General features: G+C 40.4%; 1 protein-coding gene across 1 annotated transcript; it reads left to right on the top strand.

The window, feature by feature from the left end:
- Positions 1–175: 175 nt before the first annotated feature.
- On the top strand, positions 176–7,903 carry rab35b (RAB35, member RAS oncogene family b). Its single transcript, XM_041999351.1, has 6 exons — positions 176–500; positions 2,646–2,696; positions 2,787–2,910; positions 7,149–7,273; positions 7,397–7,521; positions 7,648–7,903. The coding sequence occupies exons 1-6, from the start codon at positions 449–451 to the stop codon at positions 7,774–7,776; spliced, it is 606 nt and encodes a 201-aa protein (XP_041855285.1). The 5' UTR covers positions 176–448; the 3' UTR covers positions 7,777–7,903.
- The last annotated feature ends 4,337 nt before the right edge of the window (positions 7,904–12,240 follow it).

Genomic DNA, 12,240 nt, shown 5'->3' with positions numbered 1-12,240 from the left:
TTGGCATATATTTTAGGTACAGTTAGTACATCGAAGGGGCAATGTTTATATAATACATGTTTGGGTAGTGTGATTTGACTGATGAAAGCGTTTACGGCCATTCTTGTAGCATCTACCTAGTGCTTATCGATGAACTGGTACGTCTGCCTGTAGCCTGAGCCTGCGCAGTGAAGCCGGGTCACACTTGGGTGCAGCTCCACAAGAGAAGGAAGCGGAGTTTCCGGCTGTTTGCAGCGGAGGGAGAGGATTGCTGACGCCGCGAAACCCCGAAAAAACGCCACCGCTCCGGGGGGCTAGCACTTCCAACCATCTGTAGTGGCTGTTTTCTTTCAAATAGGGGGATCTGGGGGCTGGTGCTTTTTTATTTTATTTTACGGGCCAAAGGAATCGGAACAGCAAACCAAGCAAAGAAGCGCTACAAAGCGGGGGTGAGCTACCAGCTACCGGCATGGCCAGGGACTACGATTACCTCTTCAAGCTGCTCATCATCGGTGACAGCGGTAAGCCGATGCCGGGGATGCGGGACGGGAAGTGGGCCTTTTCGTGTATTTTTCTTTTTTTCATAGACAAGAGGGGAAGCTGAAGTACAACCAAATGCCCTGTGTGTACTCCCCTCGCACACTCACCTTGTATTATTTTATATTTTATGCATGGAAATGATTAGTGAAATGTACACATCCGCCATATTTCTGTGGCAGTGACAGGGCGGAGGTTGTGTGTCCGGACTGGGCATGTCAGCCGATCAGGCCGGATACCGCCTCCAGAACTTCGCGGTTCGTCTTTCTAAGTCTGTTGGTTTTGTTCATGTTTTGGGCGAGGCTTTTGATCTACCTCCATAACAAAATCCACCCTGTGACCTAAATACCGTTCCGGGGGCTCTCGTAGTCCTCTTGTTTGTATCTCATATTAGCTGTGTAATGTTGGCTAGCAGAAAGCTAGGCTAACATCAGTGTGTCAGGCTTGATAATGTAGGGTAATAATATCTTATAGTCTGGTCGGGTTTAGAAGCTGATATCCCAAGAAGTAGAATTGTGTCTGTATAAGTGCTTGAAGTCGACAGAGTTGGGTCAAGTTATTACAGTGGGTTTTGTTATTCAGTTAGCTGGTTAGCACAAAAGTCTCAGCTACTTGATAGTGGAGAAATGCTGCACTGCAGAAGTTTGTTCTCATCCATCCAGTCAAACTAAACTGAAGTGATACTAAGTGGTCAGTATCAGTCAAAGTATATCTCAGTAAAGTGTATATACCAAGCTAGTGAGTTTAAATGTCAATGAGTACGGATTTATTTCTAATCTTTATCTGCTTTATGTTAAATTCCATGACAGCTTTACAGCCACAGGTGGAGATAAATTGGAGATAAAAGTACATGCAGTGAATAGAGCCTTTTGTTTAAGTAGTATCTCGACTTAATAATTCTATTTCACCCTCTTTAGAAGTGAATCCTTGTCCTGCTGGAAGTCTTTGTGAGCCATGATCTTTGCTTTCATTGACAGCCCCAGTCCTGGCAGTACAACCCAATCAGCTGGCTGCTCCCGCTGCAGGACAAGGCAGCACAGCAAAGCCCTTCACTGCATCACACACACCCACACACAGACACACTTAGGGTCTAGTGTCCCCTCAGCTGCAGCATGCCAATTCAACTGTTTGCAGTTTTGTACAGAGCTTGTTTGGGAAAGATTTAGTGACCTTAGATTTAGCTGCCAATGATGCTGTAGGGATGTAGGGCCTAACTTGTTTTGATGAGTCAGTTAACATACTGGAATGTATGATAAGTGACTCAAGTTCACTTTTCTTATGAAAGATGAAATTCTGAAAAGCATTTCTTTATATTTACTGCCATTCAGCAGACAGCGTCTAGACTGCAGGATGGTGGAAGTGTCTCAGATTATTCTGTTATTGATATGTTTCAGTGTGCTAGTTTATTGGAGACAATGGTTGTCTTTTTAACCATAAAAGTGGAAGGTTTGGCATATTCAGGTTACTAATGCCTCCTCTTTGAGAAGCTTGTTTTTGTCAGTTTGAATTAAACTCCAAAGTGTAGAGATCACAGGAACATGAGAGCTCTCTATTATTGGTACAAGTAAATATTTGAGGACAATAAGACAAAGCGTAGGAATAGCAACAGGCATGCTAGCAGAGTCCTAACCTCCAGCTATGACAGGAAAGGTGATTTTTTTTTAATATATATTTCAGTTTGTTGTCTTTCTTCTGTGGTGTTCACTGCCTTGTGTTTGGTCTGCTGCTGCATTGACTGAGCTGTAAGCTCAATTAAAATTAAAATATAGGGTTATCTTACCCCACCACACTGTGCAGGGTCACTATGTATAACTTTGACTGTATTTCTTGAATAACTAAATCTTTAGATACACAAGGATTAGCTGTTAAATGTTGACGTTCCCTCTTACATATGATGTTGCTAAGAGATAACACATGAAACCAAACCCAGACTCAAAGTTGCACCTGTGTTGTTCATAACCCCCCCCCCCCCCCCCCCCCAAAAGTCCTGAGACTGATTTTTTATTTTATTGTTTGTTTTTTAAGCATATAATCAAATGCTAAAAAGAATATACATATGTTCTTGCATATTTCTTTTCTCTGTTTGGAAACCTGTTCCGCTCTAAACCTCATTTTGTGTTTCATCTCAGGAGTAGGGAAGAGCAGTCTCCTCCTACGATTTGCAGACAACACATTTTCAGGTGCGTGACTTCATATCCACTCTGACAGAAGACCTCATTTATTTGTTTCTTTTTGTTTGAAAGAAAGCGTGTTTGTTTGCTTGTTTATAGGTAGCTATATCACCACAATCGGTGTGGACTTTAAGATCCGAACAGTGGAGATCAACGGGGAGAAGGTGAAGCTACAGATCTGGGATACAGCGGGGCAGGAACGTTTTCGTACCATCACCTCCACGTAAGTAGATCCAGACTCACGCTGACACTTAGGCGCAGGGTTTTCATTTAAGTGATTAAAGTTGAAACCCAGAGCGGCTCTTTGTGGTCTTCAGATTAGATATTATATGAGGAAGCAGTTTGCAGACAACTAAAGTAAGTTGGTGCTCACTATGAAACTGGGTGGAATTCCCCACAGATCCTAATTACAGATGTGAGAGGGAGGCTCCTGGTCGTATACTGCAGCGCTACATGATGGCAGCAGCTGGGTGTCTCTGCCCGCTGATGCTAGTAGTGTGTGTCACACTGATTTAACATGGCTTGCACACTTTAAAAGTAAAAAAAAATGCTATATTTTTATTTAGACTAAACACACAGCAGATGTATATGTCTTAAAACTCTGATGATGCCTTGACTCAAGATGTTCTGGATACAGTGACTTCAGCTTGGAGGATGTAGCAGTAGTTGGCCTCCAGGTGACAGAAAAAGGCTGCTGAAGCAAAATGACTGTGATCCCAATTTTCTGGAAATGTACATTTCTTTATTTTTAAGCCACGTTAGACCTAATAAAACAAGCTAATTAAATAATTTCCCCCTGCAAGTAGTGGTTTGTTTACTCTCACTGCTCTTGGGGGCTGCAGTGTTTTTCAGTTGGGTTTAGCTACCAGCTATCTCCCAAAAACAAAAAACTCTCCATTGTATTCTCTTTCTGCCTGAGTTGTCACTGTCAGTCTCTGGTAAAGATGTTACTGTTGATTAATGTGTAATTCTGTGAAGATACCAGTCATCGCATCCTCACTGAAAATTAGCATATGCACTTGTCCTGACCTCTGCAGAGACATTTAACCTGGAACTGAATGCAGATGAAAGACTTTCCTACTGCTTACAAAAGCCAGATATTAGTAAGCGTTAATGGGTTTTTTGATCAGTGTAAAATGAGGTTTAGATGTTAAAAAAAAACCTGACCTCTGCAGCTGCATACTCCAGTATTTACCAGATAGTTACTTTTCATGCAAATCCGCGGGTCTGTAGATGATTTTTACCCCATCAATGATTTGATATTTCAGCCACTTTTGAGCTATCTCTGCATGAACCCTGTGACTTCATTGCGACAGAGTTGCATTGACTGGTTGAACAGAATAAGCTGAGGAAGGCAAAGCATTCAAAACATTTCAAATAAACAACATGCAGTTTGTAGTGTCAATGACTACTAACCTGTTTGCTTCATTGGAAAGTTTGTGTTATTTCTGTATTTGTGGAGGAGTTGTGTGCCCTTGTTGTTCCCCTGAATGTCATTGATATAACCTTTGTGTATATAAATACTCTGTGATAAACTTGTTCTTGTTAGGGAAATGATTTCAGCAGCACTGAAAGAAATGATGTGCCCTACACTTCAAACTGCAGACATCTTAACTGTTGCATCGTTTTGTTGTCGACTGGAACACTTAACAGACATTAAACTGGTGCATGCCCACTTCTTATCAGTACTGTCCCAAACAAAAACAGGAGGTTCATGTTGTGCTGTTGTTATGTACTAGCTGCATCAGCGAGGACAACGAGGAATCAAAATCTTCCAGAAAGCATAAAATCGTTAGCTGTGCTGATGCTTCAGCCCCTGAGGAGTATGGCCGGCCTAGTTTGGAAGTGCTGTCGCCAGTTGTTCTGCAGGAATCCCTTTACCAAACAGACGACCTATTTAGGCTGATTGTTCATTGCGCTGAAGTGGAGTGGTGTGGTGCCTCATTAGGGCCTAAATAAATTTCACTGTGGAGATGGATGGTAGGCACCAGCCTACTCGGACCACTCAGGCAGACTAACCAGAGGTGGTAACCATATGTCAGACCTTACAGTTAAAGCACTTGAGGTGATATCAGCCTTGGGCCGTGATGTCTGAAGTCAAAATGAAACATAAAATACAGTTTTTAAAGCTTATGACTGCAAAACTGAGAAATATGTTTTGATTTTGAGATGTAAAATAAAAAATATAAAATAAAAAGGAGAGAGAGAAATTGCATGCAACAATAGAATGCAATAGAGACACAATATTTAAGACGACAGCAACAGAAACTTTCAGTCAAACTCATAATGAGACTTGACTCTCGACCTCCACGTTTTTGATTGATTATTGGCTTAAAAGTCCAAGTTAGAAATATTTTAACACTTGGTTCAATGTTTTGCTGCAGAAAGAGTGGCATTGGGTTGGGTCTCATGAGCTGGCTTTGTGTGTTTTGCAGTTTAAAGTTGTCTATTCATCTGCACTGAGCACACACACACACACACACACACACACACACACACACACACACACACAGACACAGACAGAGTCATCCTCTCCTGCTTCCTGGTGGCCCATTACTGATGGACATTGGGGGCCCAGACGGCTCTGTATCTCCACAGTGTTACACCACGCAGAAACACTGACACGCACATGCACACATAGTACGCCGGACAAAAGCTTCTTTGTGTTTGTTTGCTGCAGTGCAGCTACTCTGGGGATGCTGCCTCTCTGGGCTCTGACTGGTGTTTAGTTGTCTGTGTGGGGCTGATGCTGGTGGCACTTCTGTGGGTTCCTTCTCATCATCATCACGCTCTGATATTATGTATTTTTACTTGTACAGAACTGCCTTCTTCTCGATTTTGTTGTTACTTTAGTTTAAAGTTCACTGACTCTTTTGTGTCGGTGAAACATAAACATGAAGCTTATTTTGTAATTGGGATCTGTCTCCCCCTGCTGGCCAGTCCCCTGAAGTTCTCTATTTTTAAAGGGGAAATGGTCTCATAAATCATAAAAGTGAATATAATAATAATAATAATAATGATGATGATGATGATGATGATAAAAAAAACATTTTTTGTGCAAGCAAATATTTAACAGGAAAAAACAGTTTATATAAGACGTATACATCACAAATTGGAGTTAAAAATATACAGTGGTTCATTTGTTGATGCTTTACTTTTAGCCATTTATCAAATATTTATGTATTACTCATGGACCTCCCCTGACTCTTCGTCTGTGACTTTGCTGATCATTTATTAAGAAATTTAGCTCATTCTTTCCCATCTTTTAAACTATTAAGGTATTCGTTTAATTAGTTATTTAAAGTTATTCATTTGTGTCCTTAGGTAATTTATTGACTTTATCTAAATATTTCAGTTTTTTTTGGTACATTAACCCATCACATTTCTTCCAAACATATTTCACCATTATTTTTAACACGTATGGGGATGCGAGAACCAAAGCTTTGGTGTGTGAAAAGCTTAAAGGAGGAATTTAGTCAGATCATGGGAGTCTAGCGGTCCACATACAGTTTACATCACCCATTTTTATTTTCCCCAAAGATTTATTTGCCTCTTAACATTTATAAACAGATTAATACTGTAATTTTATTACTTTAAAAAAATTAATACTTTAATTTTAATTTAATAATTTTACCTCAGCCAAATTGGGTGTGAGTAACGTAGTGTATAAAAAAAAAAAAAAAGCTTGAACGTTAGTATTTTATAATTAGATTTTGATTAATTCAATTCAGTTCAATGCCTGTATTGTCATACAACAAAATTCAGAAAAATGCCAATCTTTACAATTAATTTTTAGCCTTTACCACCTGGATTTAACCAAACATGCATGAGAACCTCCCACTGGAAAACTGCAGCCATTAATGTCTTTTAAGTGAAAACGAGTTACATAAAGCAAGACGATGCAGCGAGGAGGTCTGCTAAGCAGCTGTTTGTGTTGATGTCAAGTTACTGGTCTGCAAGCAAACAGAAGATGATCTCTGAAAACTCCAAAAACAGCCAAATAAATTCTGAAAATCTGGAAGGATAGTGGTGAACTATTACAGTTTTATTTTAGAAAATAAACAGTAGAACTCACAGCAGTAAAAAAAAAAAAAAAAGCAGAAAGCTACACACACATGATTTTAGCCTCCAGTCTCCAGTCTTGGTATGACTCAGTGGGGCCAGCAGCAAGTTGGTCAACCAGTGTTTCGATGCAGCGTTGCTGTTAGTTGACTGGAGGGTGGAGGTTGTATCTGCAGGGTGATCCCCCCACATTTCTGATGCTGTAATTCCTGTATTTTCTGGGTGTCTGTAGTTGTAAAACAGTGACAGTAGCTGTCTTTAACCCTCTCATTGTCACTTTTTACCCACAATCGAAGATTTAATTCGCTTGAGCGAATGTGTGCCCCTTTCAAAGCTGAATGTGATATACTTTTTAAATAAATTATAATTAGTTGTGTCTCTGTCCCTCTGTGTCTCCAGATACTATAGGGGAACGCATGGGGTCATAGTGGTATATGACGTCACGAGTGCCGAGTCCTTTGTCAACGTTAAACGATGGTTACATGAAATCAACCAGAACTGTGACGACGTGTGCCGAATATTAGGTGAGTGCGTTTCTTTTCTCTGTTTTTAAAAAAATAATCGGACTAAAATTTACCTCTTATTGTTTTTCGTCAGCGTGAAGACTCGTTGTCTTGCCGTTTGAACATCTTATTTTCTGTTTTCAGTGGGAAACAAGAACGACGACCCCAACTCCAAAGTGGTAGAGACGACTGACGCGCAGAAGTTTGCAGAGCAGATGGGAATCAGCTTGTTTGAGACGAGTGCAAAAGAGAATATCAACGTTGAAGAGGTAATTTAGTGTGTCTGGCCTCTGAAATGCTTGGAGTGTGTGTCTGGGGGGTAGTTACTAAGACATGCAGGGTATGTTGAAAATTCTCGTCTTCCGCCTGAAGTTTAGTTTCTGCTTCTGTTGCAGATGTTCAACTGCATCACGGAGCTCGTGCTACGAGCCAAGAAGGAGGTGCTAGCCAAGCAGCAACAGCAGCAACAGAACGACGTGGTCAAACTCACTCGGAATAGTAAACGAAAGAAAAAGTGCTGCTAGCAAACTGGAAGCCATCCACATAAAAGGCCGAATGCGTCTTTTTCTTCACACTCACCATACACTCACGATGGGACTCAGAGCATCTAAATTAAAGAGCAGATAAAGATTTAAAGAATATACGGTGAAAGATTAAGAAAAATAAATAAATGAATGGAAAAATGTCCCCTTTGGACAAACTAATCATGAAGACTTTAAAAAAAAAAATGTACAGATTTTTATTAGATGTCAGATCAAGTTTTATTTGGAATTCAGCAGATGGGCACTGTTGACCTTCGGTCCTGCTTCGTTAAAGGATCTGCGAGCTGACGGCCAAAATGCTCAGATTTCTACCCACATTATCTCCATTTTCTCCCATCAGTATGTCATCTCTCCTTCTCATTCCACTGCACACGGGACATTCAGAGTCGAGGCCGACTTTGCGTCTGAGGAGGAGGAGTGCTCCCCTTTCCCTGGATTTATTTGGTTCTAGTTTTGTTTGTTTTTGGGGTAGGGGGGAAGAGGAGGGTGGGGCTGTTTTTATGGCTGGGAGATGATGGGGATGTGCATATGAGGAAGAGTGGAGGTGTCAGGATCGCTCTAGAGTTTGAATATTTCTGGGACCGGTATTAACCAACAGATCATAAACTGCTAGACTTTGTTTTATTTGAACTTGACAGAAAAAAAAAAAAATCTCAGAAACGAGGATGTTGATGACGATTTGGTAGATGACCTTTAGCAACTAATTCAATGGACAGAACTTCCTACGTACTGTCTTTCTCTTTATTTTGCCAAGCTCTCTCACTCTCTACCCTCTAACTCCCAGTAGTGCTGAGCCAATGATCATTAAGTTTTATGTTTTCCTCTTTCTTCTGGAAGTGCGTCGGAGCATACAAACCACTCCCAGAGCTCTGACTGCACCGTTCACAGCAGTCTTACAGTCATTTCAAATCTTTTTCCTCCATTTTTTTAAAACAATGAAACTGCCAATATTATAGATTTAAAAAAATATATATATATATTAGGAGCTCACGAGAGCCTCTTATTGGATTGATGCCATAGTGGCCAAATTTGGCCAAGAAGCAGGGTGAATCAGCATCTGATGGGACCCTGTCGAGTCCTCAGGAAGTGCTCCCTCCCTCTCCTTCTCCTCTTCTGTATTTCTGCATTCGCCTCTTCCCTCATCGTCCACATATCAGCACCTGTCGCCGCGATGGACTAACTGCCTGCAGTTCAGGAGCACGTGGAAACTCAAACTGTGGAACCGGCTTCTCATAGTTGTCATGATGATGACCTACAATCCATGGCATACTGTGGTTTTTGTTTTTGTGTTTTTGCGCTTGTTTTTGAGCCTTTAACACTTTGACGGGGTGTGTAAAAGGTAGTATCAAAGCTGCGTGTCCTCATGTTGCAGAATATTCTCAACAGCTGACTAATGTTCAGTCTTACATCATGTTTTTGTCTTCTCTTTGTCACGACCGCCACTACCTGTGCAAACTGAAGTGTTAACAGTCAGCGTTTTTGGCGTCCATGATGAGATTGTGGCCGACTGTTAGTGTAAGAACGAATGGGGATGGACCAGCACCAGATCCTGATCTTCTCTCCTTCGCCATGTGGGCCGCCAGGGTTCGCCACAGAGGCTGAAATAGCAAACCACATCCATTACTGACATATTTTTTTTGCTTTACTTTGATATGGGAGAGTTATAAACTAGAGGGGCAGGTGCTGCGGAAACATTGAGTTTTCATCCTCTGAGCGGACCCCGGCAGACTGTTTGGGATCCTGATAAACGTCGAGGTCCCCTGTGACCTGAAGGGCCTATGGTATCAAACGTCACAGTTTTATGATTTCTCTTCATTATGTGTATGTATATATAAATATATTTGTGTGTTTATATTCAATATAGAACATACACACAAAATTTAGCACACCCAACTGTGCATGTGGTAAACATGCCTCGTGTGCTACAGTTGAAACACACTCGTCAGCTGTGGTTTGATGTACACTGGAGAAAAAAAAAGATGTACTATTCAGTTTTCCCTACATAAATTTAATCAGTAATAAACATTTTAAAGGAATAAATATTTGACACATAATGACTGATCTCATTTGTCAGTAATTTGAGGCCTGGTCAGCAAATTCATTTTAAAAGCTGTCTTTTTATTTTTACTTTTGGCTTTTCTGTGAATAAAATTGAATGGGAGGAAGTGTGAACTGGTTCTTTGTAAATCCTGAGCAGCTGCATGATTTTGATGGGATAAATCCTGATTTATTAGAGAGGTTACCAACAGGGAATCTTCATCCTTAAACGGGATACACAAACTTGTAGCAGACCCATACCTCGATGATTTTCCATCACCAGACTGACAGGTTTCACTGGAAACGGCCCACCTCTGAGCTGCTGGAATAAACTCCAGCACCTCAGAGGTGGGGTTTTCCTCCACTCAGTTCTGATCTTCATTTAGACACAATAATGAAAAAGATTTGTTAATCCTCTGCAACTGAGGACCTGAACATCAGCTTCCCTTGAAAGAACATTTTCTTTTTTTATGTTTTGACAATGTTACCGGTTATGAATCTGAATGGGTCAGATAATCTGACTAAAACCACAGCTGCTAGCAGCTCTGTGAAGCTAAAAGACCATGTTTAAAGCACAAAGCAGCATTAAAGGCCCCATGACATAAAACCTGGTAAAATAAATAGAAAAATCATCTTGTAGTTATTGTTAATGGTATCTTGGAGTTATTTTCCTTAAAGTAATTTTTGCATCCAATGAAATGTTCTCTTTAAATTTCAGATGTCGGCAGAGAAAATGGGTGCTTTCAACTGAATATTAAACAAACATGGATTAATAGCAACACTTAAATAACAGTGATGTAAAAACAGAAGCCGATGTTGTAAGAACACCAGCTTCACCCATCACGCAACCAGGTGGTGAGTCATTTGCCATTAGCTGTACATTAATTCAAAAACTAAACTGTTCTTTCAGTTTTCCTCCTGGAAATGACTTGCACTTATACTGGTTTGCATACTGCATAGACAGAAACTGACTAAACAGAAATCAGACTGGCTACATCCTCTAGATAGAGGATAGACGATAACAGATGAAAATATACGAGTCATTGTGCATGTCGGTGAAACTGTCAGCCAATCAGAGTAGAGTTCAGTCATTTCCACGTTTCCAGCCGCTGCAGATTGTCTGCAGGTGCGTCCCATCGTTATTCCAGCAATGTTTTAATATCTGTTCGCTTATTCCAGTGACAGTAAGAGAAGCTTGCACATGTCTTATTTAAACAGCATCACCAGCCAACTTCACTGCTGTTTAATGAGACAAATATCACTCTGCTAACAGTTCCTTAAAGGACTGCATCATGTTAACATTTAATAAAGCAAAACAAGCTTTTTCTAAACCTTGCATGGCAACATGCTGAGTCTGATAGAAACGTCTACCAAATTTTCCAGTCTAGTCAATTGTCTTCAAATTAAGCGGCTTCATCAGCTGGAGGACATTAATGTCCAACCAGTAAATATTGAGGACAGTTTCTTCTCTGAATAAGTGTTCCACATTATGAATATCTGAGATTAATTTGCATTTATGTCTTTATAAATAATCATTTGGAGCCAAAAATTAGTTCAGATCAACAATTTTATCCCTCACACTGCTGTTTGGAAAAGTTTGGAAACATTAGCAGCTTCATTCAGCGGACTGTGAGAACCACAGGCAGAAAGCATGTGCACATCCAGTCCAAGTCAGAGGAGACAAGAGGATAATAAAGTGTTTATTTGTACAAAAAAAAGCTAAGAAAATTGCATGATAAATATTTTGAATAGTTTGAAGCATTTTGCAACTGAAACAATGCCGTTAGTCAGTGGTGAATGGAAGCACTCACACGGAGCACAATGAGCCCACCCATTGCTCTAATTTCAACGTCTGGCTGAGAAGAATTGGGCAAAAGAAAACACAACCAGCGGCGTGTGTGTGTCTACCACTGCGACACATGCTCGACCTTGGGCAGCATGGGGATGGTTACCCTACCACAGAAAGACTCGGCACATGCGTTCAGTTGGAAAATGAATCAGTTCAGTCTACAGACTCGAACAAACAAGAAACAATCACATAATAACATAAAAAGAACAGAACCAAATATGATATGATTTCTTTCTAACAGATGTAAAATAAAAAAATAAAGAAAAAAAGCCAGTCTGGTTCTGGCAGGAGTGGCTGCTCCCAAATCTACAAACACATCAAAGGTAACGGTATGATTTCTTTTTCTTTTTTTTAAGTTTCTTCTAGAGAAATAAAAGCATGTGCCTTATTTACTTTGGAGTTTCTAATCACAACCTGTCAGACTGAACAGTGAAGGAACTTTCTAATAAGGCACCCTTCATGAAGATGTTTTTGATGGCTGTAATAATGTTTAATGAATCTATAACCAAAGCCATTTGTTTATTTAAATCACTGAGGAGTGTGTATGCTCTCAGGTCTGG

Source organism: Melanotaenia boesemani, chromosome 11 (assembly GCF_017639745.1).
Source record: "Melanotaenia boesemani isolate fMelBoe1 chromosome 11, fMelBoe1.pri, whole genome shotgun sequence".
Classification (NCBI taxonomy): Eukaryota; Metazoa; Chordata; class Actinopteri; order Atheriniformes; family Melanotaeniidae; genus Melanotaenia; species Melanotaenia boesemani.
This window is presented reverse-complemented; position numbering and strand designations above follow the sequence as displayed.

What these genes read in the sequence shown, in the direction of transcription:
- rab35b (XM_041999351.1), top strand. Translation starts at nt 449, where the DNA reads ATGGCCAGGGACTACGATTACCTCTTCAAGCTGCTCATCATCGGTGAC. An exon ending in GCTCATCATCGGTGACAGCG is followed by an intron (nt 501 to 2,645) that starts GTAAGCCGATGC and finishes GTTTCATCTCAG; the next exon opens with GAGTAGGGAAGAGCAGTCTC. An exon ending in TGCAGACAACACATTTTCAG is followed by an intron (nt 2,697 to 2,786) that starts GTGCGTGACTTC and finishes GCTTGTTTATAG; the next exon opens with GTAGCTATATCACCACAATC.